This window comes from Ochotona curzoniae, unplaced genomic scaffold (genome assembly GCF_017591425.1).
Source record: "Ochotona curzoniae isolate NIBS_2020 unplaced genomic scaffold, NIBS_Ocur_1.0 patch190, whole genome shotgun sequence".
In the NCBI taxonomy this organism is placed as follows: Eukaryota; Metazoa; Chordata; class Mammalia; order Lagomorpha; family Ochotonidae; genus Ochotona; species Ochotona curzoniae.
Window position 1 is genome coordinate 21,770 of NW_024466740.1, and position 26,882 is coordinate 48,651.

The following is a 26,882-nucleotide window of genomic DNA, read 5'->3' on the forward strand; positions in this document are numbered from 1 at the left end:
GTATTTAATAAATAATATGTGCTATAAAAGAAATCTTGGAAGGTCCTTTTAAGTCATTGAAAGTACTTTCTGACTTATTAGGAAAAATTACAAAAAAAGTTTGTTCTTCAGTAAACTTTTTGTACCTGCTGCTGGTGTCTCAATTGGAGTGGCACTTGGGGGAGAAGTCTTCTCTGATGATATGAGGTGATCCCAGGAGTGTTGCATTAGGAGGGCTCCGGTGCCCTCAGTGACAGTTCTTTCCTAAGGGGTACTCATGGTCTGTGAACGGAATGATGCCCTTAGAGTGATGATGCATCATCCGGAGGGAAGAGAAAAACAAAAGCCTTTTAGTTGAGTGTTATGCTTGTTCTTGTTCTGTATCCCGTCCATTGCTTTGGGGATTGATTTGGCTTTCTAGTGCCTGAACATTAGAACTGACTTCAAGGGCCCAGCGTGGTGGCCTAGTGAGTCCACACCTTGTATGTGTCGGGATCCCATATGGGCACCAGTTCTAATCCTGGCAGCCCCACTTCCCATCCAGCTCACTGCTTGTGGCCTGGAAAGGCAGTTGAGGATGGGCTAAAGCCTTGGGACCCTGCACCCATATGGGAGACCCAGAAGAGATCCTTTCTCCTGGCTTCGGTTCAGCTCAGCTTTGGCCCTTATGGCCACTTGGGGAAGTGAATCAATGGATGGAAGATCTTCCTCTCTGTAAATCCAACTTTCCAATAAAAATAAATCATTAAAAAAAGAAGAACTGATTTCAAATGTCCTGACAAAATGCTGCTGTGTGTCAGAATTTCCCCCTAAATGTTAGGTAGTAGTGGTGCCAACCACTTGCCCCCAGTGCTAGACTGTTGGGAAGGGCGGGCCAAGAGCCCTGCGCCAACCAGCTGCCATTCCCACTTGTTTCTTGAATGGCAGTGCTGACGACATTAGCTTGCTTTGCCTTCAGCACACCTCCTGTTGACAGCTCTGACTATTCATTCTCATGCACTCACACATCTGCTAAGTACCTAGTGCAGGTAAGGGGTTCTGAAGCAGAAAAAATACTTAGAAAAGGCAACTGGCAACTCAGAAAGGGAAAGCTGGCCACAGGAGGAGCATCTAAAGAGATGTAGTGTTGCAGAAACTCCATGGACAGCTGAAAGCAGAAGATAATTATTTCAGTGAAAAATGTTTTTTGAAGTTCATGCATAGTTCTTGTATAATTTACATTTCTTCTGAACCTTTTTGAAGACCACATGCAGGGAATATAAAAAAGTTTTGCACTGAAATAAGCTTGCTGTTACTTGCATTTTGTACAAGCCTTTTGAATGTGTGTGTGTGTGTGTGTGTGTGTGTGTATGTGTGTCAGTCGTGTTGTTAGAACACACTAGTATGTCAGTTTCCCATTTTCCCTCTCCCTTGCCCTTTGGTAGTATTGCTGACATCACATGTAAATACACTGCAATTTCATTACAAATACACACAAATCGGTTAATGAATATCTCTTGGTCTCCTGTGTGTGTAAGATATTTCCTGGAGCAGTTGTTGAGGAATGAGGTATAAAATGTTTTAGTCTAATTGGAAAGAAAAGCATTGTATACATTCCACATTTTACTCCATTGCCTCTTCCTCATAGCCTAATTCATATGTTGATCTATGTGGTTTTTTTTATCTCCTCTGCCAAGAGAATCCCATCTCAGGGTCCAGTGGGAGGAGCCAGCAGCTCTGGGTGTGGGGTGTAATGTGTGCACTGTTAGCAGAGAGAAGGCAGGGGTTCCCATCAGGGTGCTGGTGAAACCCCTGGCTGTAAGGGGTGGGGCAAGAGACTAGACTGATGGGGAGCAGTGGAAGCAGGAAGGCCATGAGTCCTCGGGCTGACTGATCCGGGAGCTTAATACCTTGGTCCATACAGGTAGGCAGGCAACAGCAGGTGCGAATGATGGATGAGCCATGCAGGTGATGTGTCCTAGGTGCACTGTCATTGCCAGGTCCAGCTGCTCCTCCTAGTCAGTTCTGCTTTGCTTCCCTTGGCCATGGGTCACTTCTGGTGGGAGACTTCCTCACTGGAAATGGTGGCTCTGGGGGCTATGTCGTTGCAGCATTCCCCCAGCAGTTTTGGTGGTTTTCTGTTGATGTAGACTGTGGCCCAGTGGCGGAAAGCTGGATACCAGGACATGCCAGAGTACGAAAGCTTCAGGCACCTGCTGCAGGCTCCCCTGGATGATGCCCAGGAAATCCTTCAGGCGCGCTTCCCCATGCCGCGCTACATCAATACGGAGCACGGCGGCAGTCAGGTGAGTGAGCTGCCCGGCTCTGACAGCCTGTGCCTCACCGTCTGTTAGTGGAGCTACGGAGCCGGCCAGGTAGCTACTGTTTTATGTAGTGATGTAAGCTGGCATTTTTAGAAGCAGAAAATTGCCAACATAAAGTATTTATTTCATGTTTTGTGATCTTTCAGAAAATGGCAAGAGGGTAGGCTTCCCCAAAGAAATAGCTTCCTGTGCCTTAAACAGAATTTCCAACTTAACCAAAGAAATGTAAAGACTTTGTGTTTTTTCCTACTGTGCTGAATTAATGCCTTTAATGTTGAATTTTTTTTTAAAGGCTCGATTTCTTCTATCCAAAGTGAACCCATCTCAGACACACAATAACCTGTTTGCCTGGGGCCAGGTAAGAACTTGATCAGTGTTTGGGGAGGAAACCAGGCTATTGGAGCTTGAAACTTGTTTGAAAAATTGTAACAGTTGCATCTCTCTGAGCCCATGGATAGAAAAATTTGAATATTTTCTGGGAATGCAGTAGAGGGTGGACTTCAGTAACAGTAGAGCAAAGTGGGGAGAGGGCTGCTTGGGTGTGTCCTCTCCCACGGGACCCAGATTAAGGTGCTAGCATCAGAACAGACACTGCAAGCACAGCTGCTTTCCCAGTGCCACTGTCCAGTGTCGGACAGACACTGTGTGGTAATCCCCGTGCTGCAGTCCTCCTGGACGTGGAGGTGAAACCCCTAGTCCTCCCGGGACATGGAGGTACAACCCCAAGCCTTCCTGGTTGTGCCGCTTTGCCAAGCTGTTGCATGGTCTGCCCGGCCTCCTCCTCCTTTTCAGTCTCTTGTTCCTCCTCCTCCCTTCTTTTGAGTCTGCTGGTGCCAGCATTTGTGTCTGAATCTCTCATTCTGTGTTCTTATAATGTTTTTTAAAATTAAACATTGTTTTTGCAGAAGAAGTAAATCTACATTCAGTTGTAAGAAATAATATAGACTCCTATACTCCTTACTTATTTTCCACTCAAGGTAACTTGGAAACTGATATAGTATCACAAACAGGAGACTGACATTGATGCAGTCAGGATGTGTGCAATGTTTTCATCACTGCCAGCATCTCTCCTGGTGCCCTTTTGTTTTGTGTTGTGTTGTTCTAATTTCATTTTATATGAAGAGCAAAGAGACAGAGTATCTTGCATTGTTAGTTTACTGCCTAAGTGCCCACACCAGCCAATGCTGGGCCAGGCTAAAGACAGGGGCTGGGCATTCAATTTCAGGCTCACACATGGGTGGCAGGAACCCAAGTACTTAGGAAATGTCAGCTGTCTCCCAAAACACACACCAGCAGGCAGCTGCAGCAAAGAGAAGTGGTCAGGACTCCCTCCCAGCAAGCACTCTGCTATAATGCGTGGGGGTCCCAAACAGGCTGACCCAAATGCCTGCTCTCATCAATTGCCCTTGTGTGTGTGTTTAAGATTTATTTGTTTGTTTTATTTGAAGGGCGGAATGACAAAGTAAACAGGAAAACAGAGTCCCACTAGTTCACTTACAAATGCTTGCAACAGCCAAGTCTAGGTCAAGCTGAAGCTAGGAGTCAGGAACTCCTTCCTGGGCCCCACCATGGTGAGCAGGGGCCCAGGGCCTGAGCTGTCTTCCACTGCCTTCCCAGGTACATTGGCAGGAAGCGAGGTTGGAAGTGGAGTAGCCAGACTTGAATTCATATTAGATGAACTTTTTGGATGCTTTGTGTTTTTGAGAAATTTGCTCCATTTTATTAAACTATCAAATAAATATGCAAAATTGCTTGTACTACTCCATTATCATCCATTAGGTCTTCATAGAGTCTATCTCCTTGCTGATATTGATCCAAGTGTCAGTCCTAACTGAGTTTTGGTAATTTGATTGATCCTCTTAGAGAACCAGCTCCTCATTTTATTGACTTTCCTGTATTTTCATTTTTAATTCTGTTGATTTTGTGTAGTCATTAATTTCCATTCTTGATTTTGCTTTAGGTTTGTTTGTTTTTTTTTTACTCTTTTTCTAGATTTTTGTTTTGTTTTCTTTATTTGAAACGCAGAGTCGTAGAGAAAGAAGGGGGAGACACAAGAAAGATAATCTTCCATCCATCTTCACTCCCCAAATAGCCATAATGGCCATGGCTGGGGACAGGCTGGAGCCAGGAGCCTGGAGCTTCTTCTAGGTCTCCCATGCAGGTCCAAGGTCCCAAGGCTTTGGGCCATCATCTGCTGCTTTCCCAGGTCACAAGCATGGAGCTGGATGGGAAGTGGAGCAGCCACTACTCAAACTGGTGCCCCTTTGGGATGCTGGCACCGTAAGTGGAGGCTTAGTGTGCTGTGCCACAGCACCAGCCCCTCCTCTGTTCTAATGCAGATGTATACTGCTCTTTTCCTGCGAGCATGTTGTTTTGTTTGCATGTATTTGCGCAGGTTGTTATTTGTCCTTTTGATTTCAGTGTGGCTGAAGAACGTACTTTGTATGATTTCAGTTACTGTAAATTTGTTGGGGTTTGTCTGATGGCCCAGGATGTGGTTGGTTTTGGCATATATTTCATGGTCACTTGAAAAAAAGGTGTGTTCTATGGATGTTGGCTAGTGTCCCACAAATGTCTGTTGGATCTGCTCGCAGATGGCAGTATCTGATTCTTCCTGTGTCCTTGCTGATTGTCTAGTTCTGTTCGTTCTTGAGTTGGAATACTGAAGTTCTGTCAGCCTTTTTTTTTCACAAGTTTTGTAGCTCAGTTTAGACATATGCATGGCCGACTGCTGTGTCTTCATGCTGGACTGATCTTTTAATCATCATATTTAAGGCCCCTCTCTTGTCTATGACAATTTTTCTTTTACTGTATCTGATATTAATACAGCCACTCCTTCCCCTTGATGAGTAGTTATATGATACTATCATCTGTTGCTTAACGAAGGTTAAGTGTTCTGAAAAGTGCAGTTTTTTATAGGCAGTTAAAACGCAGTTTTTTCTTTTGGTGAAATAGAGTGTATTTCCACAAGCTTAGATGGCATAGCCTAAGTATACAGGCTGTATGTTGTAAAAATATATTTGAAAGAGCCCAGCGTGGTAGCCTAGTGGCTAAAGTCCTTGCCTTGCACATGCCAAGATCCCATATGGGTGCTAGTTCTAATCCCAGTGGCCCTGCTTCCCATCTAGCTCCCTGCCTGTGGCCTGGGAAAGCAGTCGAGGACGGCCCAAAGCCTTGCTGTACCCATGTGGGAGACCTGGAGGAGGCTCCTGGCTCCTGCCTTCAGATCGGCTCAGCTCTGGCCATTACGGTCACTTGGGGAGTGAATAATTGGATGGAAGATCTTCCTCTCTGTCTCTCCTCCTCTCTGTATATCTGACTTTTCCAATAAAATAAATAAATCTTTATATATATATTTAAAATAGAGAAATTGGGATTTACATTATCACTTAATAAGTATGTGTTTCAAATGTATGTGAGCGTACCTTTGGAAAATTGAATTATAAAATCTTTTCTTGATGCCAAAGTGCTTGAGGTTTATGCATCGTGTTTTCTTACTGTGCATATGGAAAATTTACCCCACATGTATTGATTTGCTTTGCAAGGTTGAGGTTTTGTTACAAATAGGTTTCTTTGCAGTTCGATCTTTTCTTGCAACGTGAATAAGATTGTAGGTGTTTTCTGATATTGCAGTTACCCATTGGTTTTGTGGAGATGCTGACTGCCTCACATACCCACCGGTCTGTGAATCCACACTTGTCACGTGGCTGCTAATCGTGGATGCCTGCGTGCTGGCAAAGGGTGGGGCGAGTGAGAGGATGGTGCAGGGGCTTCAGGAGGCTCCTTGTCACAGAGCTAGCTCTGGATGAGCTGTCAGGACCATAGAGAAGGGTTGCAGTTGAAAGGCAGGTGCTCAGACCTTGCCAGCAGCGTGGCTTGATCTTAATGCATCAGGAGGCCAGTTTCTGTTAACAAACCAGGGGAGAGCCAGGGAAGAGGGACAGCAGCGAGTGTCCAGGGCAGCCCTGTCAGTGGTGTGTGGCAGAGAAGCCTTCTCACTGCAGTTCCAGCCAGTAACCCTTTCTCTTGATGTTTCAGGAAACCGGCGCACCCATCCTCACTGATGACGTCAGCTTGCAGGTGTTCATGGATCACCTGAAGAAGCTGGCTGTGTCCAGTGCCGCTTGAGCCGAATGGGAACGGGAAGGGAGGATGTTCACAGTTGTCTGGGAAGGCTTAATGACATTCCTTTCACTTTCCTGGTGGGTTTTAGTAGGTCATGAAAGGGAATTCTGAATGCAACCCGAGATGATAATTTATTTGTATTCCTGATCTCTGCCCTTTTTCCTGCACCATGAGATTATAAGGTCATAACTGGTGGTATGGTACATGTTTATGTTTTTGGGATCCTAACTTTTATAGTTTATATAAAATCAGAGGTCATGTATTTTGGCAGCTTGTTTACAAGAGAAAAGTTTAATCGTCCTAATGGAAATAAATCTGAAAAAAAAGCACAAATTTGATTTTCTGAGAAGTGTGTTTGTTTTAACTCTTTCATGAAGCATTTCCTGAACTTAATACTCATTTACCACCTACATGTTAAGAAACCCAGGAAATTCAAAACACATGCGAGCGTATTGAGGCAGAGCTGCTGGAGATGCACCGACTCGAGTGCAGTGTGCCCAGCCAGGAAACCTCAGGCGTGGCTGCCAACGTAAGCGGTTCCAGCAGAGTGACACCTGTTGCCCTGGGCATCCCAGTCAGGGATCCGCATGATCCTAAAAAGCACACTCCAAACAAAAGAGATCACCTGATTCTAAGAGTTATTGCAACAGATACCATCAGCCTTGCCTCCCTCATCTACTCTCCTCCTCAGAGAGAACTTTGTTTTCTATTTTTTCTTTTCTTTTTTTAAAAAAAATACTTACTTGTTTTTATTTAAAAGAGATTTACAGAGAGAAGGAGAGAGACAGAAAGAACTTCTGTCTCCTGGTTCTATGGAGTCTGTTCTTTATCTAGAGTTCCCTGATATTTCCTCTTGGTCTTGGGCTTTTGTTTTTGTAGGCTTGTTATATGGCTGTTACCCAGGAATCTTTGGATGCTGAGTTAGTCCCACTCTTCCTTTTATTCCTTAAGGCATATTGTCATCTCGAATGACTTTTCCAAAAAAAGGACCTTGGAGATAATGCACTGGATCTAAGTATATTTATTAACAAGTCCTTTGTCTTCAAACTTAGCAGCTTTGCTAGGTCAAAGTTTAGGCCCCAGATAATTTTCTCCCAAAACTTATTTTTTGTACACTCCACAACCATTCAGCACTTGCTGTGAATGGAGCAGTGTTCCAGGCACTGGTAATAAAGCCAATAGAAACTTCCTATTCTGGGGTTTATGTTCTCACAAGGAAAAACTGGCAAAAAAAAGTTTGAGGTAAATGGTGTGTCAGAGGTAATATGTGGAGAGGGAAAACTGGGAGCTCATGGACCACGTGTTAGACCATCTGGATGCATTCTGTTGTTGTCTGAAGCTGTATCTGCTAAAAAAAAATAGTGAAAAAAAAACAGCTAAAAAAGATTTAAAAGGGATAAAGAAAGGTGTATGCTGCCCTTTTGTCTCTCTGCTCTATGTTATGCCTTTCTCTTCCTGAGTGGGGAACGGTCACATTTTATTTCAAAAAGCTTTTATTTTCTGTGCCTTTGTGTAGAATTAGTTTCATTGTGGCAGCACAATTTTTATTTGAGATCCTTCATGAAGAATACATAAATTGCAACTGGTACCATGGCTCAACAGGCTAATTCTGCATCTTCAAGTGCCGAAATCCCGTATGGGTGCCAGTTCATTACTGGACGCTCCACTTCCTATCCAGCTCCCTGCTTGTGGCCTGGGAAAGCAGTCAAGGACAGCCCAAAGCCTTGCGACTCTGCGCCCACATGGGAGACCCGGAAGAAGCTCCTGGCTCCTGGCTCCTGGCTCCTGGCTTCAGATCAGTGCAGCTCTGGCAGCTGTGGTCACTTGGGGAGTGAATCACCTGATGGAAGATTTTTCTCTCTGTCTCTCCTTCTCTCTGTATATCTGACTTCGCAATAAAAAGAAATGTTTTCTTTTTTAAAAGAAAAAGATGCAGTTTTGCAAAAAGGTAGCATTTTATGTTCCCACTAGTGAGTGTCTGTAGTTCCTCCAAATTCTTACAACTCCTGATGTTCCTAAGCCAAATTTAGCCATCCCAACAGGCATGTAGTTGTTTCACATTATAAAATGCTAAAATGCAGATTTTTTAAAGATTTGCTTTATTTGAAGGGAAGAATGACAGAAAGATTTTCTAACTAAGGTCTGCTCTCCAAACATCCACAATAGCCAGGGCTGGGCCCGCCCCAAGGTAGGAGCCCTGAGCTCCATCCAGGTCCCTGACATGAGTGCCCGGGCCCAAGCACTTGTTTTATTGTACGCTGCCTTTGCAGGTGCATCAGCAGGAAGGTGGCCCAGAAACAGAGCAGCAGGAACCAGAACTGGCCCTCTTATGGGACGCCAGCATTGTAGGCAACATAACACAGGTCCCAAAATACAGAAGTTACATTTGGTGATAAATCAGGCCCCTGTGTTTATTGGCCATATGTCTAGCTTTCATTCCATCCAAACGTGCTATTTTTCAGTTGGGTTGCCTTTTTCTAATCCAATTGTAAGAAGGCCTCCTATATCCTGGATGTATGTATATTTTGCATATGCTATGGTTTGTCTTTTCCTTGGCTGTGACTACAAAGGGGTAAAGTTTCATTTTTCAAAACACGCCATCAATTTTTTGCTTTCTGTATTGTTAGGAATCTGTGCTTACCTCACAATGACAAAGATTTTCTGCTATGTTTTCTTCCTAGTTGATATCTTCAGCTTTTCTATTTGAAGTCAGTGGTCCATTTAGGGTTCGTTTGTGTAGGTGTGGACTTCTGTAGGGCTGAAGATAGTTTTTTTTTTTAATAGTTTGAGCCACGGGGGAGGGAGGCAGTGTCAGTGATGTCAGATGCTTCAGAGATGCAGAACCATGTGTAGGAGGAGGAGCTGAAAGGTGGGCGGGCCCACGGGTGGAAGGATCCACGTCAGTCAGGAGAAATGGGCGGGGACAGGAGTTAGGTATCAATGATGGAGGCAAAGCAAAGGGACCCAGACCACGCGGGAAGGACTGCTGGTAACCTGGGGGGAATCCAATATCCACTCAGATTTGAGCCCAGGAAGGAAAAAAGGGCAGAAGGAACGTTGAGGTTTAGATCTGAGAGCCGCCAAAAGGAGACGGAGTTGACCTTTTCAAACCCCATCTGAGCTTCGTTAAGCTGGCATAATCATTTCCCAAATGATAAGTGTGCCCAGAGAAGCTGTCATCTGGTGCCCATCACGTGGTAGGCAGGGTCTCCCTACCCACGTTAGCTTCCCTGGAGCCAGGGACTGCGACGTTTGGAACTACACTTCCCAAGATGCATCGGTGGCCGGCTTCCCGTTGGTGGCTGAGACGCGCTATCCGGTAGTCCCTCCTTTCGCCGGGTCCTAGGAGGACCCAGTCCTTCCACCCGGGGCGACATGCAACCCAAGCAGGCGGCGTTATGGTACCGGCGGATGTCTGTGGTCTACGCGGTGGGCGCCTGGACCGTGCTGGGCTCGGTGTATTTGCTCAACCGCAAGAGGAAGTTAGCAGGTAGGGCTCTCCGCCGGCACCTGCCCTTGGACCCGCTCTGGTACAGGTGGTGGGGAGGCTTCTTGTGGGCCCTAAACCTCACGGTAATTCTGCAGAGCCGTCAGTGGCCAGGTCAGACCTGAGCCAAGCCGGGACGGGCTGAAAGCTGGAGTCCTGTGAAGAGGGCAGGGACCGTGGGCGCCGCCTCTCACCTCCGAATGCTGGAGCCCGGAGCGAGCGGGGAATCACACCTGGGCATCTCACCCGCTCAGCTGCACGCGTGCCCTCCCACGCCGAATCCGGTTCAAGAACCCTTGTTGCAAGCAAAAGCTTACAGGACTTTCAGCAGCGAAGAAGTAGGAAAATCTTCCTGTCTTTTGGAACTCTGTAGAAACAAGGAGTTGAGTGGGTGTTATGAATGTATGGAAAACATCTTAATACCACAGTGGTTATGTTTTTTTTTTTTAAATCTTTAATTTTCTGTAATAAATCCGTTCTTTTTTTTTTTTTTCTTTCTAAGATGATAAAGTGGAACAAAAGGAGGTCCCAGCACCAGAAGCTTCCTCTCCAACAAGTGAAATCTTGGAGCCTCCTAAAGGGTTTTACGTGGAAACGACTATCACCTTTCGGGAAGATTTTGTTCCAATCACTGAAAAAATCCTCAATTATTGGAAATCATGGACTGGTGGCCGTGGCCCAGGGTCATGACCCGCTGTTGGACTCTGAAAAGCAGAACTTGGGTTCAGCGTTGAATCTTGATAAATGGTTTGATTTCCATTTTGTTTGTGTAAAGCACCCACTGTAATTTTTCTGTAAAAATTATAATTACTCATTGGGTGCCATGGGTGTTCCCTCGAGAGACTGGACAGGGAGGGTTCCTCTGTATGCGCTAGAGTGGGAGGCTGACATGCAACTGCACACTAAGCCTCCATTGGCCAGTTTTCGGGAACTGGCGACAGCCGCTCTGTGCTTGCATTAGACCCCATCTTAGTGAGCCCGTTAAGGTTAGAGGCAGCACATCTCCATGCTGCACTCGGGATGTACAGCTGCAATCTGGGTCCTGCATAAGAGGGTTCCATATGAGGTCGTGACTCCTGAATTGTACCGATGTGGTTTGTTCTTCGGGACCAGAGCAGACACTCCATGTTTCTCCAGCGGGTTTGGATGGCAGGCCGCCTGTGGGTGCTGGGAGTGCTGAGTCAGGACAACCGTGTAACTGCCTCACGGTCTCTGGGCTGGTCATCCCGGCTTGCAGGCAGCAGACTCACCAGGTGAGCTTGCTTCGAAAGGGGATCCTTACGAGCAGGGTGTTGCAGCAGCTCAGGATGAAGGCTCAGCGTGGTGGGCTTTGCACACGGCCTGCTATTAGGAACCACAATGTGAATACCACGCAGAGCCTGCCTGGCTGGCCTGCCTGGCTGGCCTGCCGCTCTTCAGCTGGTTTTCCTCCCTTTCTGTAGCTCCTACACACAGCCTACTCCTTCCCAGCTATGAATGCAAAGCTCATCTGCCTCTGCTCTCCCCAGCACAGTGTTGGCCAGATACAGACTGCCTCACCTCGGCATTTGCTAGTGGGTGCTGTAGCCTGGCTAGGCCAGGCCCACGCCCAATTCCAGTTCACATTGGTGGGGCTACAGCCTAGCCCAGCTGTGCCAGCCCCTAGTCCTGCCCTCATGTGGACTGGCTGGTATTGTGCCCTGACCCAGCCTGACCCACACTCCATTCTGGCACTTGGATTTGCCAGTTGGTGATATGGACTGACCCAGCCTGGCCTGCTCCCGACCTGTGCCAAATGTATGCCAGTGGGTACTGTATTTTGGCCTGGTCTGGGCTGCTCCCTGTCTTGGTTCTTGTACTCACCTGCAGGGAGTGTGTCCCGACAGAGGAGTTCCCCAGGCTCCTCCATCCAGATCTCTCCCAGTGCCAGATCTCGCACACCGGTGGGTCCATGGGCCAGCCCTACTTAGTCCACCTCCTGTCCCACAGGAACAGTGGCCTTTCCTGACCGGCCCTCACCCATTTCAGTTCTTGTTGGGTACTACAGCCCAGCCAAACCTGGTCCATACCCAGACACAGCTTACGCATGGCTCAGCAGAGGCAGAGACCTAGCCTAGGCCGTCCTACACCCACCCTGGGTATTTTTTTTTTAATTTAAGATTTATTTATTTTGAGGGCCCAGCACAATAGCGTAGCGGTTAAAGTCCTCGCCTTTAACACACTGGGATTCCATATGGGCATTGGTTCTAATCCCAGCAGCCCCACTTCCCATCCAGCTCCCTGCTTGTGGCCTGGGGAAGCAGTCGAGGACGGCCCAAGGCCTTGGACCCTGCACCCGCATGGGAGACCCAGAAGAGGCTCCTGGCTCCTGGCTTAGGATTGGCTTAGCTCCAGCCGTTGTGGCCGCTTGGGGAGTGAATCAGCAGATGGAAGATCTTCCTCTCTGCCTCTCCTTCTCTGTATACCTGCCTTTCCAATAAAAATAAATCTTAAAAAAAAAAAAATCCCTGAAAGTGGTTGCTGAGGAAGGAGGAAAATGCATTTCAGTTCATAGTTGTGGGAGTCCACAGCCCAAGGTGGGGCAGCTCCATTGGTGTGGTGTCTGATGAGGATGGTGGAGAGTGGGATATCACGTGGTGATGGTGGGGGAGGAGGTCAGAGAGACAGAAACTAGCCAGCCCTCTCACCTCCGATGGGTCATAAACCCAGTAAGCCATCACCCATAAATGCAAGACTGTGGGGACCAACCCCTCAGGACGGAGGCCCCTGGGGGACATGCAGACCACTCCACAGACCACAGCACTGCTCTTGCTGCTGTCTTTTTTCTCAGCTGATACTTGGTCAGTCAGGACCCTGTTACTCTAGACCTCTCCTTCACTCTCCCATCACAGGCCCCATCATTTCCAGTCAAGTACTGGCAAGCATCCCTGCAGAATGGGGGTAAGTGCTGAGAACTGCATCATGGGGTCTTTCTCTACACTGCCTTATACTTCCTTAAGTATGCATTTGGACGCAAACCTATACAGCAGGTTACTAAACTGAATATATATGTATATGCATGAGAGCTACTTATTTTTATTTGAAAGGCAGATCTACAGAGAGGAGAGACAGTCTTCCATCCACTGATTCATTCTCCAAATGGGCAAAACAGCTGGAGCTGGGCTGGTCTGAAGTCAGGAACCTGGAGTTCCCTGCAGGTCTGAGCACTAAAGCTATCTTCTGCCGCTTCCCCAGCCATGAGCAGAGAGCTGGACTGGAAGAGGAGCAGCCAGGACATGAACTGGTGCCCACATGGCACCACAGGCAGAAATTTAACCTACTACCTCATGTCACTGGCCTCACTAAACTGAGTGTTACAGGCAATTATAACACAATGGCGTTTGAAAAGGTATATTCATATATTTGTGCATTGTGTGATCTATATCTTTCATGCATAGACAGAGACTGAGAGCTCCCACATGCTGGTTCAGTCCTTAGGTGCCCACGTGGCCCTGGGCCGGGCAGAGCCCGAGCAGCGGGAACTCAGCCATCTGGGTTTATTTTCATGAGAAAGACATCAGATTTATGGAGAGAAGGAGAGACAAAGATTTTTCATCTGCTGGTTCACTCTCCAAATGGTTGCAATGGCTGGAGCTGAGTCCATCCAAAGCCAGGAGCCAGGAGCTTCTTCCTAGTCTCTCATGTGGGTGTAGGGTCCCAAAGTTTTGGACCATCCTCGACTGCTTTCCCAGGCCACAAGCAGGGAGCTGGATGGGAAGTGGAGCAGCCAGGATACAAACCAGCACCCGCGTGGGATTCCAGCGCTCGCAGGGTGAGGATTTAGCCATAGAGTCTGGGTCCTCATTTATCATTTTTAAGTCTATAAAGGGATCTTAGGTCAATATATGTGGACACACTGACTTAATGGAAAAAAGATTTAGATCTTAGGCGCTTCCTGCTGGTCTTCCGACATGAGTGGCAGGGGCTCAAACGCTTGGACCTGTCTCCACTGCTTTTCCCAGGCCGTTAGCACCGGAGTTAGATCTGAAGTGGCGAAGCAGGGGCTGTTATCCATGCTCACAAGTGATGCAGGTGTAAGCCACAGTGTTACAGGAAGAATCAATTCTACAATGGAAACCTATTTACTATCATGAAATGGCCAAGACAGATTAATAAGTTACTTGGCTTTTTCAGGCAGCTGACCCTTTTGTGGTCTAATATCTGACAAGCCTCCGGGACAGCAAGAATTTGGGACAGTCTGGGGACAGACGAATAGAAACAGGAAGAGCAGAGTTAGCAATGGGACTTAGGACAAAGCTGGGGTTTAGTCGCCATTGGGGAACAAGGACAGGGCGTGGGGGCGGAGCATGGGGCGGGGCTACGGTTAGGCGGCGCGGGCGCGGCCCGTGTGGGCGGGGTTGACGGTCGTGGGCGGGTTGGGAGCCCCGCCGGGGGTGGGCGTGGCCGACCGGGGCTGACGGGACCGCCGCGCGCACTTCCGGGTGTCACCCCCAGAGGGCGCCTGCCGCAGAGCCGCCCGCGAAGGCCGAGGCCGCACGGAGCTCGGCGCCGCCATGAAGGCCGTGGTGCAGCGCGTCACCCGGGCCAGCGTCACAGGTCAGTGAGGCGGCTCCGGGGCCCCGCGACCGGCAGTCTCACCTGGGGGACCCCCTTTCCTCGCTGTCCTCGGGAGCCGAAGAGCGCCCTCGTCGTCGGTGCCTGGTCGGCCCCGGCGCGGCCCGCGACCCACTCTCTCTCCCGCCTGGGGTCCTTGTGCACCTGCGAGCATCCCCTGGCCATGTGCACGAACACGCGCGGGGAGCGTTCCCCGAGGAGGAGCCCCGCCGGTTGCCGCTCTCGGTTTTAAATGCTCCATTTGGCCCAGTTTGCCAGGAGCCTGATGCCCGGCCGGTGAGACGCACGGGCGGCCAGCATGCCTCACGTGACCAGCGCCCACCACCCTGCTGACACACAACACTACCCAGCCCCCCGGCCTGGACGCCCAAGAATTCAAGACGAAATAGTACTCCCAGCCCCCCGTGATTTCCTGGGCATCAAGAAATGCCCAGCCATTATTCATCCCTTTGCGTTCTGTTGGGTGCTTGAGGCACGGGTCTAGCCGATGGGTAGAGAAACTTGCAGTCATTTCAAAAACCCAGGTCACGTAGAAAGACGAATGTTGAAAAATTTGAGTGACGAGTTTTGTCTTCCTGAAAATTTTATGGCTGGGATTGTTTCCATTCAGATCGTTCCAGTTACCTTCCCCTTTCAAAGTGATCTGTATCAAGCATGCCTTCTTGTGTCCACAAAGTGTAACCTACACGCAAAGGAGAATACCCTCAACAAACCATGTCATATGGAGGCCTGACGTCCGTTGGTCCTCCCTGTCCCTCTGCCTCCCTTCGGAATTACAGAGAGGGATAGAGAGAGCTGTTTCACCTGCTGATCCATTCCCAAAAGGCCACAGCTGCTGGGGTTGGGCACATTGAAGCCAGGAGCCGGGAGTGCCATTATGGTCCCGATGTGGGTGAAAGGGATCTGAACCCTTGGGTCCATATATCTATGACTTACTGTCCAGTAGAAACCAACAGCAAGGAAATGACGAAGAGGACGTTTTTATTACTGAGTGGAATGTCAGCTCAGTGCATGAATAATAAGACACAGTAAGAATGCTTGGCAAGAAGTTGGCACAGACACTCAAAAACCATCTTGAGCTCCATTTGAAATATGGGGTTCAGTTCACCCTACCGTGAGGAATCTCGGCCCAGGTACCAGGCCAGCATATGAGGTACTGTCTGAGGGTAATGGGATACGTATCTGGCTAAGCACCCAGATGCGAGCAGTGTGTGCCCAAAGATGTATTCTGTGGGTGACAGTCCTGGTTTGCACAGCTTTGGACAGCCCTGGCTCCCTAGGTAACCTTGCTACCTAGCCGGGGCACGAGAGTAGTGTGCTGAGGCAAAGCTTAGACGTGCAGCCCAGTCTGTATGCAGCCGTCTCTCTCTGGGCTGCAGCAAGAAGGAAACGCATCACTTTTTCTGTTTTGTGCTGCTTGTGTCATATTTTGAGCTTTGCTGATTTCCAAAAAGCATGGAACTCTCCTTTATGAGAATTGATGATGTTGAACAGGGTTCCCCAGGGGAAGAAAAGCAGTGTTATTTTTTTTTTTTTTTGGTGGACACACGCTCAATTGTGGGAAGTTTCAGGTGTCTCACCCAAGGTGACGCGGGTAGGATTGCCGTGTGCCAGTTCTTTGCTCGGCAGCTCTCGTCCTTTCCCAGCCTTACGTGGCGTGGGTGGATGTTAGTGACCTTGCATGGCATTCTGGACTCCTCTCAGTTTTCTGTGCCCAGCGATGTGAAGTGCCGGGGTTGTGAGGCAGCTCTGTGGCATGGAAGGCCTTCCTGTAGGTACCTGTGGGCGTTTCCCAGTTTCTTCTGCCTTGTGCTTCCTTGCAGTTGGAGGTGAGCAGATCAGCACCATTGGACGGGGCCTCTGTGTGCTGCTGGGAATTTCTTTGGAAGACACACAGAAGGAACTGGAGCACATGTAAGATGCCTCTTTTTCTTTGTTCTTCTTAATGTATTATTTGTTTTGAAAATCAAAGTTAGAGAGGGAGAGACAGAAAGAGGCAGAGAGAGGGAGAGATCTTTTATTTGTTGGTCACTCTCCAGCTGGCCACCGCAGCCAGGACCAGGCCAAGTCCAAACCAGGAGCAGGGCCTTTGTCTGCATCTCCCATTTGGGTAGCAGATGCCTAAACACTTGGGCCATCGTTCACTGTTATTCTCAGGTACCTTTGCAGGGAGCTGGATTGGAAGTGGAGCAGCTGGGACGTGAACCAGTGTCCATTCTATGCCACCACACCGGCCTTTGGATTGCCCTCTCTCAGTCCCTGAGTTGGAATGGGGTATATGGTGACCATGCTGGGACTCCCATAGTGCTCTGTGTTTGGGTGAGCTCTGTGTCTGTCTCCTTGATCTATTGTCCAGTTTCAGATCTGGATACTGAAAGGTAGTCTGAAAACTTGCCCTGCTCGGACAGTGATGGGGAAAGAGGAGGCCCGTTTAGTTTCCATTCTGATTGGCTCCTCCTGGTGAGGACTGGGTCTCTTTTTCTTTTAATGCAAAAGCTCAGCTTCTTTTCCTATACGTGCTTTCTCTTTTAAATTTGGACACAAAGTGATCTGGGTACTTTTTCTCCACCCCTCTCTTTCTCTTTCTTTCTTTTTTAAAATTAAGATCTATTTCTTTTACTTGAAAGAGTTACAGAGAGAGGGGAAGACAGAGAGAGAGAGATTGAGATTTTCCATTTGCTGGTTCACTCTCCAAATGGCCCCTATGGCCAGTGCTGGGCTGGTTCAAGGCTAGGAGCCTAGAGCTTCTTCCCAGTCTCCCACGTGGTTGCAGGGACCCAAAGCCTTGGATCATCCTTTGTGGCTTTCCCAGACCATGAACAGGGAGCTGGACCGGAAGTGTAGCAACCATAACACGGACTGGCACCCATATGGATGACAGTGCTTGCAGGTAGAGGATTAGCTTACTATGTCACCATGCCAGACCTGATCTGTGCACTCTATTGGCTTTTCCAAATGCCCAGTTGTACATGTATGCCTAAGAACTTGGACCGCATAGACAAACCCCTGCTGCAGGTCCTGCCCACCCACTCGGCCAGAGGCCTGAGGCTGACCTGGAATATGGGCTGTCTGACCTTGAAGCAGGTGCTCTGGTTACTGAGGTCAGGCATTTGCCATTGCTGCTGTGTGCTTGGCTCTCTTGGTCAGCCCCTTCTGTGCTCTCCTTGCTCCTCAGCCCTTCTTGGACATTGACTTGAGATGCTACAAGCTGTTTATGCTGCCCCTGGGGCCTCGGACTCTGTTGTCCTTTAAATATATATATTTAATTGGAAAGACAGATTTACAGAGAGAAAGAGAGAAAGAGAAAGATCTTCCATCTGTTGGTTCATTCCTTAAGTGACCACAACGTCTAGAACTGATCTGACATGAAGCCAGGAGTCAGGGGCTTCTTCTGGGTCTCTCACACGGGTGCAGGGTCCCAAGGCTTTGAGCCATCTTCTGCTGCTTTCCCAGGCCATAAACAAGGAGCTAGATAGGAAGTGGAGCAGCTGGGACGCAAATCGGCGCCTATATGGATCCAGGTGGATGCAAGGCAAGGATGTAGTCACTAATCTATTTTGCCGGGCCTTCCGCTGTCCTTTTGTACGAGATAGGAAGTCAGCCGTGGGACCTCATTCTCCATGAGGTGGTGGTCACTGACAAGGACAGTGCTGTGTCACTGCAGCAGTGCTGCCAGGTTCTTAGCTGTCCCTGGACACACAGCAGAGGGGGCAGTGCTTAGACACAGGGCTTTGGGTCTGATCTTTGTGACTGTAGTAGAGATGGGTCAGAGATGTGACTCAACGTAAGGCAGTCCTGGCTGTGGTGTGGGGGTGATGCGTGGTGCCTGGCACAGAGGGCGCCTGGGGGATAGGAGCCATCGAGTCCTTGCACACAGACACTTGTCCAGGCAGGCTTTCAGCTGTTAGGCAGGTGATTTTTCACCGTGCTTCTCAAGGCTGAACTTGTAAACTCGGCCTGGGCCGCTTCCCTGCCAAGGGGGCTATGTCATTATCCATGCGATGGAGAGAGCTGCCCTCTGGCTTGGGGAGCAGGTGAGAGTTGTCAAGGTGCCTTTTTCCAAATGTTTTTTTTTTACTTAGTAGTGGTAAGTTTTCCCGCAGAGTACTAGCTGGATCGTTCGTTTGGAGTAGCTCCGAGAAAAGGTGTAGAAATGGACTCTCAGGATCTCTGTGCTAAGACTGAATTCTTCAAAGGCAGCACAATAGCTCAACTGGCTAATCCTCTGCCTGCAAGTGCCAGCATCCCGTATGGGCACTGGTTCATATCCTGGCTGCTCTACTTCCTATGTGGCTCTCTGCTAATAGGCTGGGAAAGCAGTGTAGGATGACCCAAGGCCTTGGGTCACTGCACCCATGTGGGAGACCTGGAAGAAGCTCCTGACTCCTGGCTTCAGATCAGCTCAGCTTTGGCCATTGTGGTTATTTTGGGAGTGAGCCAGCAGATGGAAGATCTTTCTCTCTGTGTCTCTCCTCCATTCTGTAAATCTGACTTTCCAATAAAAGTAAATAAATCTTAAAAAAAAAAGATTGAATTCTTCCATGGAAGATTAACAGCGGGCCCCTGTTTTGACACGTCTTGCACTTTGAAGGGCTCCCCCTCCCATTCCTATAGCCATCACGACCCAGAAGGACTGGTAGGAAAGGGGGAAATCCCCAAATCATTCCAGGAGATAGGACTTCTATGTTACAGATGGGAAAACTGTGCCTTGGGCTGGTCGAATAACTCTGCTAAGGTCGTTCCTCTGTAAGCCACGCAATCATCATCATTATGTTCCTGTTTTGTACAATTCCTGGGATGTGTATTGAGGGTGTTTTATCCTTTGGGTTCCTCCCACCACTATTTCTACCCCTGTAGGGTCCGAAAGATCTTAAACCTGCGCGTGTTTGAGGATGAGAGCGGGAAGCACTGGTCCAAGAGCGTGATGGACAAGCAGTACGAGGTGCTGTGCGTCAGCCAGTTCACCCTGCAGTGCGTGCTCAAGGGCAACAAGCCTGACTTCCACCTTGCCATGCCCTCAGAGCAGGCGGAGGGCTTCTACAACAGCTTCCTGGAGAAGCTGCGGAAGACATACCGGCCGGAGCTCGTCAAAGGTAGGCTGAGGGTGGCTGCCCCAGGAGTGGAGGACCGAGTCAGCTGGAGGCGCGGTGTCTCCTTCCCGGGAGAATTGTTGTTGATGCTCATGACTTGTTTCACTCTAACTGTGGTGGCTGCTGCTGTCTTGCTAAACGCTGCCCCATGGTTGTGCCTGGCACACTGTGACAGTCTGCAGTAATCTAGCACTGGGTCCCATACAGTGATGTCCCTTTGATTGCTTCGTCAGCCATGTGGAAGACAAATTTACTGTGAGCCTCAGTAGGAGCCATAATGTCCTTTAATTTGTATGTACATATTTTTAGCTTTATTTATTTTTATTGGAAAGGCAGATTTATAGAGAGAAGGAGAGACAGAGAGGCAAAGATCTTGTTCATCTGCTGGTTCACTCCATGAATTGCTGCAGTACCTGGGGTTCAGCTGATCCAAAGCCAGGAGCTTCTTCCAGTTCTCTCAAGGACTTGAGCCATCCTCTGCTGCTTTGCTAAGCTGTATTTGGGGAGCTGGACCACATGTGGAGCAGCTTGGATTAGAACTGATGTCCTGGACTGGCATGGTAGTCTAAATCCTTGGCCTATACCCACCTGGATTCTATATGGGGACTGGTTCATATCCCAGCTGCTCCACTTATTATCCAGCTTCCTGCCTGTGGCTTGGAGAGCAGTTAAGGACAGCCCAAAGCCTTGGGATGCTGCACCCATGTGGGAAACCTTGCAAGAAGCCCCTGGCTTCAGATTGGCTCAGCTCCTGCTGTTGCAGCCACTTGGGGAGTGAACCAGCAGGTGGAAGATCTTCTCTCTGTCTCTCCTTCTCTCTATATAGCTGCCTTTCCAACTTAAAAAAAAAAAACCCCACAATTCTTAATAAAAAAAAAGAATTGATGTCTGTATGGGACTCCGACACTGCAAATAGCAGGATCAGCCTGTTGAGCCACTGTGCCAGCACTTGTCCTTTAATTTTTTGCAGCTGTATTAAAGAAGTAAAAAGGAACAGATGAAGTTAGTTTTGAAAAGGATTTATTTATTTATTTGACAGTCAGAATTGCAGAGACGGAGGGAAAGACAGATCTAACTGCTGGTTCACTCCCCAAATAGCTGCAATAGCTAGGACTGGCCAGGTGGAAGCCAGGAGCCAGAAGCTTCGACTGGGTCTCCTATGCAGGTTCTATCTTTTACTTTTCCCCCAGTATATTAGCAGAGTGCTGGATTGGAGAGCTATATATATATATAGAGAGAGAGATCTTTCAACCACTGATTTGCTCTTCAAATGGTGCAGTGCTCAGAATTGGGTGGGTCTAAAAGCAGGGGTCAGTAGCCTCATCTGGGCATTCCACATGGGTGCAGAAGGTTAAGTACTTGGGCCATCTTCTGCTGCTTCCCTGGGTGCATTAGCAGGGAGCTAGATCAGAAGTGGAGCAGCCAGACCCCCCTAGCAACCCTATGGGATGCTGGCCTTGTAGGTGGTGGCTTTCTGTGCTGACCTTGTGGTCTGAGGCCTCATATTTCTTTTCAGTTTTGCTTTTATAACTGAAACTTTATTTTGCATTTCTGGTTAGTTTTTCCTATTTATTGTGAAGTCTGAGTAGAGAGAAGATTGTTGTCACTTTGGTTTCTTCTCTGCATTCCTTGTCACCTCCACCCAGGGCATGCATGGTTCTGGCATTCCCTTTCCAGTCCCAGTTCTTCCTGCACAAACCCAGTGATAGGTGTTTGGCTGCGCAGCAGAGCCTCCTGTCTTGGTTCCTGTTTGTTGTGGTCTCCATGGTGATATTATCCCGAGTCGTTTCTTGGTTCTGTGTGGACTAGGAAACCTGGAGGACAAAGTCATTACTGTGTTGTCCTCAAATACTCTCAAAATTGTGGTTATTATCATTGTGTGACCTACTGGGGAACCCCATCTGGGCTTTGTATGTTTCAGGCCTTTTACAAAGTAGATCTCTCCATTCTTTATCTTGTTGAATCCCTTTTTCCCCTTTTTAAATTAAAAATTCATTTATTTATCTTCATTTTATTTGAAAGCTGGAAAGAAACACACAGAAACAGAGATAGCTCCCATCTGCTCTTTCACTCCCCAGATGTCTGTAACAGTTGGGCCTGGGCCAGGCTGCTTCCAGGAGCCAAGATTTCAATCTGAGAGTCTCATGTGGGTGAGATGTTAAGAAGAGCGGTCAAAATACTGCTCACAATGTGCACGTGTTGTAGCCAAGCACTCAGGTTCAAGTTCGGCCTCTGTTCCAGATCAAGCTTCCTGCTCATATCCACCCTTGCAGGCACATGATGGCTCAAGGGCTTGGCTACCTGCCACCAAGTCAGGATTTTAGGACAAGGCCATATAGCATCCCATAGCAGAAACAATTCTATAGCTTTGTATTCAATCTTGGTTCCAGGGCGAAGGAAGATCTGGCCTCCAGCTGTGCCGCTCTCTTCTCTTTAACCTGGTGTCCATCCAGAACCCTGGCGAATGTCCTTGAGCGTGGCTGAGTAGGTAGGAGAGGCCAGGAGGCCTGACAGATGCAGATGGGAAGCAGAGGAGGCGGACAAGGCAGGAGGTGGGGAATGTTCTAGAGCAGCACAAAGCGCCATGGAGCTGAGGCAACAGCAGTGGCGGACATCTCAGTTTCAAACACTGCCCATGTGCTGGATGACCTTGACCTTGCCCAGGCCCTCCCAGCTGCTCATGCAAACAAAACTCTCCGCGAGCCATGAGACCACCTGTAGCTCTTGCTTCACAGTTAGCTCTTAATTTCTATGGATTTGTTTATTTTTCTACTCTTTTTATACTTAAATCATGTTAGCAATGTGAGTGAACTTTCCATTTTGTGTACTTTGGCAAGGACTGTGATGTCAAGGCCTGATTACATTTTTTTAAAGCTTATTTGAGAAGGAGAAAGAGGGAGAGACATAGGCGGAGAAATGGGGAGAGGGAGGGAGAGATGAGAGACATAGAGAGAGAACTGTCCGAGCTCCTGTCTGCTGGTCTGTTCCCTTAATGCAAACGGCAGCTGGGGGGCCCAGCCAGGAGCTCCGGCCAGGTCTGTCCAGGTCTCCCACGTGCTGTCAGGGCACCTGTCTCTCAGTCGTCAGTGCTGCCTCCCAGAGACGACATCAGCAGGAAGCAGGAGCCCAAGCTGGGAATTGCACACAGGTGCTTTGGCGTGGGACAGGCATGTTCTAACCTGTGGCTTAGCCACTTGGCCAAATGCCTGCTTCAGAAAACATGGTTGTTGTCTGTTTGTTTTGTTTTTAAAGATTTATTTATTTTTATTGGAAAGGCAGATGTACAGAGAAAAGGAGAGGTAGAGAGAAAGATCTTCCATTTGCTGGCTCACTCCCAAGTGGCTGCAATGGCTAGAGATGAGCCAATCCAAAGCCTGGGTCCAGGAGCTTCCTCTGGAGCAGCAGGGTTCATGTCCAGCAGGCACACTTCCCATCCAACTCTGCTTGTGGCCTGGGAAAGCAGTCAAGGATAGCCCAAAACCTTGGAACCCTGCACCCACATGCGAGACCTGGAAGAGGCTCTGGGCTTCGGACCAGCACAGCTCTGGCTGTTGCGGTCACTTGGGGTGTGAATCAATGGCCGAAAGATCTTCCTCTCTGTCTCTCCTCCTCTCTCTATATCTGACTTTCCAATGAAAATAAAATAAATCTTTGAAAAAAAACCTCTCTAGTTGGAGTTAATCTGTGTATGTGGGGTGAGGTCAGGGTCTAGTGGCACACGTTGTGGCTGGACGTCCAGGCATCCCGTGACTGTTGAAAAGTGTCCTCTTAAAATTAACATCAAGTGACTACGTGTAAATGTACAGGCTTATTTCTGAGTCTGTGCACTCTCTGTATCTATTATGCCAGAACTATGTGTTTTGATTATTGTAACTTCATAGTGAGTTTTGAAGTTAGGCAACGTGAATCCTTCAGTTTTCCCATCCTTTTGTAGTGGATGGTATGATCAGGTCACGCAGACGTCAGATGCTAGAAGGTCCACACTGGGAAGTGTGCCTCTTATTTTACCCCCATCCAACTAATTTCTCATGTTTCCTAGAAGTAATCATTTTGGTTAGTTTTTTCATAGTAGAAAACTATGAGCAAACATGAATCTGTGATTTATTCAAAAGGTAGCATGTGACACTCTGTTTGACTTTTTCTTTATTATTAAATTGATGGTGTGTCCCAGAGATTCTTGCACGTCTCTTCATTTTAACAGTTCTTGCGCGTTCTTTGCCTGGGCGTGGGTGGCCTGGGCTGGCCGACTTAGTACTTGTGCTACTTCGTTCAGAGCCTGTTCCCATTGTGCGCCTTTTTTTTTTTTTTAAGATTTATTTATTTTTATTGCGAAATCAGATATATACAGAGAGGAGGAGAGACAGAGAAGATCTTCCGTCCAATGATTCACTCCCCAGGTGGCTGCAACGGCTGGTGCTGTGTTGATATGAAGCCAGGAGTCAGGAACTTTTTCCAGATCTCCCATGCAGGTCCCAAGGCTTTGGGCCATCCTCAACTGCTTTCCCAGGCCACAAGCAGGGAGCTGGATGGGAAGTGGAGCCGCCGGGATTAGAACCGGCACCCATATGGGATCCTGGTGCGTTCAAGGCGAGGACTTTAGCTGGTAGGCCATTGTGCCAGGCCCAACGTCTTTTTTTTCTTTGGGTACCAGGGGTGCAGTAGATGTATTTGTATGTAGGCTACTTCACGTGCTGGCAGATCCACCCATGGGAGAGGGATTGTAAGAAGCAGCCACTGCCTCACTGCTTGCCACATACTATATTTAAACTGTTAAAGTTTTGCCCATCTGACATATTTCACTCATATTTTTCTACAGATGTCTACAGATATTGTATTTTTTGTTTGTTTTATTTTTAAGATTCTCTAAAAGGTAGACTGGCAGAGAGAGGGAAAGAGACAGATACATCTTGCATGTGCTGGTTTGCTTCTCAGATGGGTGCAAAGGCCAGGTCTGGTCCAGAATAAAACTAGGAAATCTGGAACCCTGTGCGGGTCTGCCATGTGGGTGCAGGAGCCTAAGCACTTGGGTTGTGCTCCTTTGCTTTCCCAGGAGCATTAGAAGGGAGTTGGATGCGAAGGAGAGCAGTTGGGACTTGAATCTGTGTCTTTATAGGGGATGCCAGCATGGTGGGTGGTGGTTGAAGGTGCTGCACCGCAGTGCCAGCCATCTCCTTGTGGTTTTATGGTCCTCGGTGTGTTGGATATCTTTTAGATGTGGGTGAGTGACTTTGGTTTCCTTTGCAGTGAGCTGTCCGTGTGCATTGTCCCTTTTCCTGTTGTTTGTCAGGTGCTTTGTTTCTGAGCTGTTCCTCTGTGCTGTGCGACTGTCAGACGCTTTACATCTGCTGTGATTTGCCCTTTGACCTAGCTTCAGGGATTGATGGAAGCAACAGAATCGCAACAACAATTTTTTGAAATATCTGCTGGATTTTGAACTTGAGTTTTCTGTGATTCCTTTTACATTTTCCACTCCAGGATTAGAGAGAAATATGGCTCTCTCCCACTTCCCCCGCCACCCAGTGCTTTTATACTTTTTTTTTTTTTTTACTTTGGAGCCTTTGATCTATTTTGAGTTTATCTTGGGTAAACATAAAGCATGGGTGTAAAATTTATCTGCCATCCAGGTGTTTATTGAATAGAGTCCTACAACCATTTATTTTTAAAGCTGTCTTAAAAAAAGGAATGTAAGAAAAGAAAACATGTACTTCGCTAGTTGGAGAGTCCAGCTTCACCTCGTGTGCAATTTTCATTTGCATTTTATGAACTTGTACATCTCGTTCCTGTTCTTTCTGTTTATAGGCTGTGGCGCACTGTGTGACTTAGTGAGTTTGCTACACGTGTGGGCCAGGTCGGGCGACTTGCTTTCACATAGCTCTGTAATGTCTTGCCATCTCCTTCCTTTTTCTTTTCATTTCATTTAAATACTTATTTATTTTTATTTGAAAGGCAGATCTACAGAGAAAAGAGGAAGAGAGAGAGAAAGAGAGGGAGATTGAATTTGTCCATCTGCTGGTTCACTCCTCAAATGCTTTCAAGGCCAGAGCTGGGCCAGTCCAAAGCCAGGAACCTGGAGTTTCTTTTCGGTCTCTCATGTGGGTGCAGGGGTCCAAGAACTTGGGCCATCTTTCGCTGCTTTTCTGGGTGCATTAGCAGGGAGCGGGATCTAAAATGAAACAGCCTAGACTTGAACTGGTGCCCATATGGGATGTTGGCACGGCAGGCAGAGGCTTAACTTACTACGCCACGGTGCTGACCCCACCCCCTCCTTTTTTTTTTTTCTATGTTAAATTTTAAGTCAGCTTGCCAACTTCCAGGAAGTAGTCTATGTTAGTTTTCTAACCTTCAGGTTATAGATTGGTGAACCGTAGTGTCTGTGACAGTAATTGTCTTCTAGCATGTTCTAGCATGCTCCATTACAAAGGACTTAGCAACACTGCAGCCTTTTCCTAGTGCCAGCTGCACACCTGTTCTGCTTCTGCATCTGTGCAGCTGTGGCTTTCTGCCACACTTCCTGCCCTTGGCCTTGGCCTGCGGGTGAACCATAGTGCTGCCCGCCATTGGCAAACTTACACAGAGAGAGAGATTTTCCATCTTTTAGTTCACTCCCTAAATGCCCACAATTGTCAGAACTGAGCTGATCTGTAGTTGGGAGCCAGAGCTTCTTCCAGATGTCCCATGTGACAAGGCCCAAACACCTGAGCCATGTTCTGCTGCTTTTCCAGGCACATTAGCAAGGAGGTAGATTGGAAGTGGAGCAGTCAGGACTTGAACTGGTGCCCATATGGAATGCTGGCACTGCAGGCAGCAGGTTTGCCCACTAGGTCACAACACTAGCCATGGGATTTCATTTTCAATAGGAAGATAAGTGGATCTTTCCCAGTGTCTTTTCCTCCAAATGTGTGTGCTGTGAATGTGTTTTCCAACTTTGAGCAGTGCTGGCTAAGCCTTCATTGGTCACTGCTGGTGTCCTAGTGTACCCTGTGGGAGACCTCCTGTACATTCATGTAGAATCTTCATGTTTGTATTCAGAAGACAAATGGACCTGATTTTTTAAAAAAAGATTTATTTATTTATTATAAAGTCAGATATAGAGAGAGGAGGAGAGACAGAGAGGAAGATCTTCCGTCCGATGATTCACTCCCCAAGTGAGCGCAACGGCCGATGCTATGCCGATCCGAAGCCAGGAACCAGGAACTTCTTCCGGGTCTCCCACATGGGTGCAGGGTCCCAAGGCTTTGGACCATCCTCGACTGCTCTCCCAGGCCATAAGCAGGGAGCTGGATGGGAAGTGGAGCTGCCGGGATT

At 48.1% G+C, this 26,882-nt stretch overlaps 3 protein-coding genes across 4 annotated transcripts in view; all 3 read left to right on the forward strand.

Annotated features, from left to right (window-relative positions):
* Nucleotides 1–6,669, forward strand: part of LOC121166650 (protein transport protein Sec23B) — a 28,432-nt gene extending 21,763 nt beyond the window's left edge. Inside the window, exons 18-20 of the mRNA XM_040995873.1 lie at nt 2,109–2,264; nt 2,575–2,640; nt 6,321–6,669. Coding sequence (XP_040851807.1) covers nt 2,109–2,264; nt 2,575–2,640; nt 6,321–6,410 — 312 coding nt within the window. The 3' untranslated portion in view covers nt 6,411–6,669. The remainder of the gene's footprint in view (nt 1–2,108; nt 2,265–2,574; nt 2,641–6,320) is intronic.
* A 3,077-nt stretch (nt 6,670–9,746) lies between these two features.
* On the forward strand, nt 9,747–10,657 carry SMIM26 (small integral membrane protein 26). Of its 2 annotated transcripts, none has more exons than XM_040995869.1 (2): nt 9,747–9,897; nt 10,397–10,657. In XM_040995869.1, exons 1-2 carry the CDS (start codon nt 9,783–9,785, stop codon nt 10,582–10,584), a joined length of 303 nt encoding a protein of 100 aa, XP_040851803.1. In that variant the 5' UTR covers nt 9,747–9,782; the 3' UTR covers nt 10,585–10,657. The 2 variants fall into 2 exon arrangements, with proteins under 2 accessions (XP_040851803.1, XP_040851805.1); XM_040995871.1 differs by having other exon boundaries at nt 10,406–10,657.
* A 3,722-nt stretch (nt 10,658–14,379) lies between these two features.
* LOC121166651 (D-aminoacyl-tRNA deacylase 1) overlaps nt 14,380–26,882 on the forward strand; it is a 107,449-nt gene continuing 94,946 nt past the window's right edge. Inside the window, exons 1-3 of the mRNA XM_040995874.1 lie at nt 14,380–14,469; nt 16,311–16,401; nt 19,345–19,580. Coding sequence (XP_040851808.1) covers nt 14,427–14,469; nt 16,311–16,401; nt 19,345–19,580 — 370 coding nt within the window. The 5' untranslated portion in view covers nt 14,380–14,426. The remainder of the gene's footprint in view (nt 14,470–16,310; nt 16,402–19,344; nt 19,581–26,882) is intronic.

Bases quoted from the DNA above. Each gene is read 5' to 3' on its own strand.
- SMIM26 (XM_040995869.1), top strand. From the start codon at position 9,783: ATGCAACCCAAGCAGGCGGCGTTATGGTACCGGCGGATGTCTGTGGTC. The intron at 9,898-10,396 runs GTAGGGCTCTCC...TTTCTTTCTAAG, and splicing joins CCGCAAGAGGAAGTTAGCAG to ATGATAAAGTGGAACAAAAG.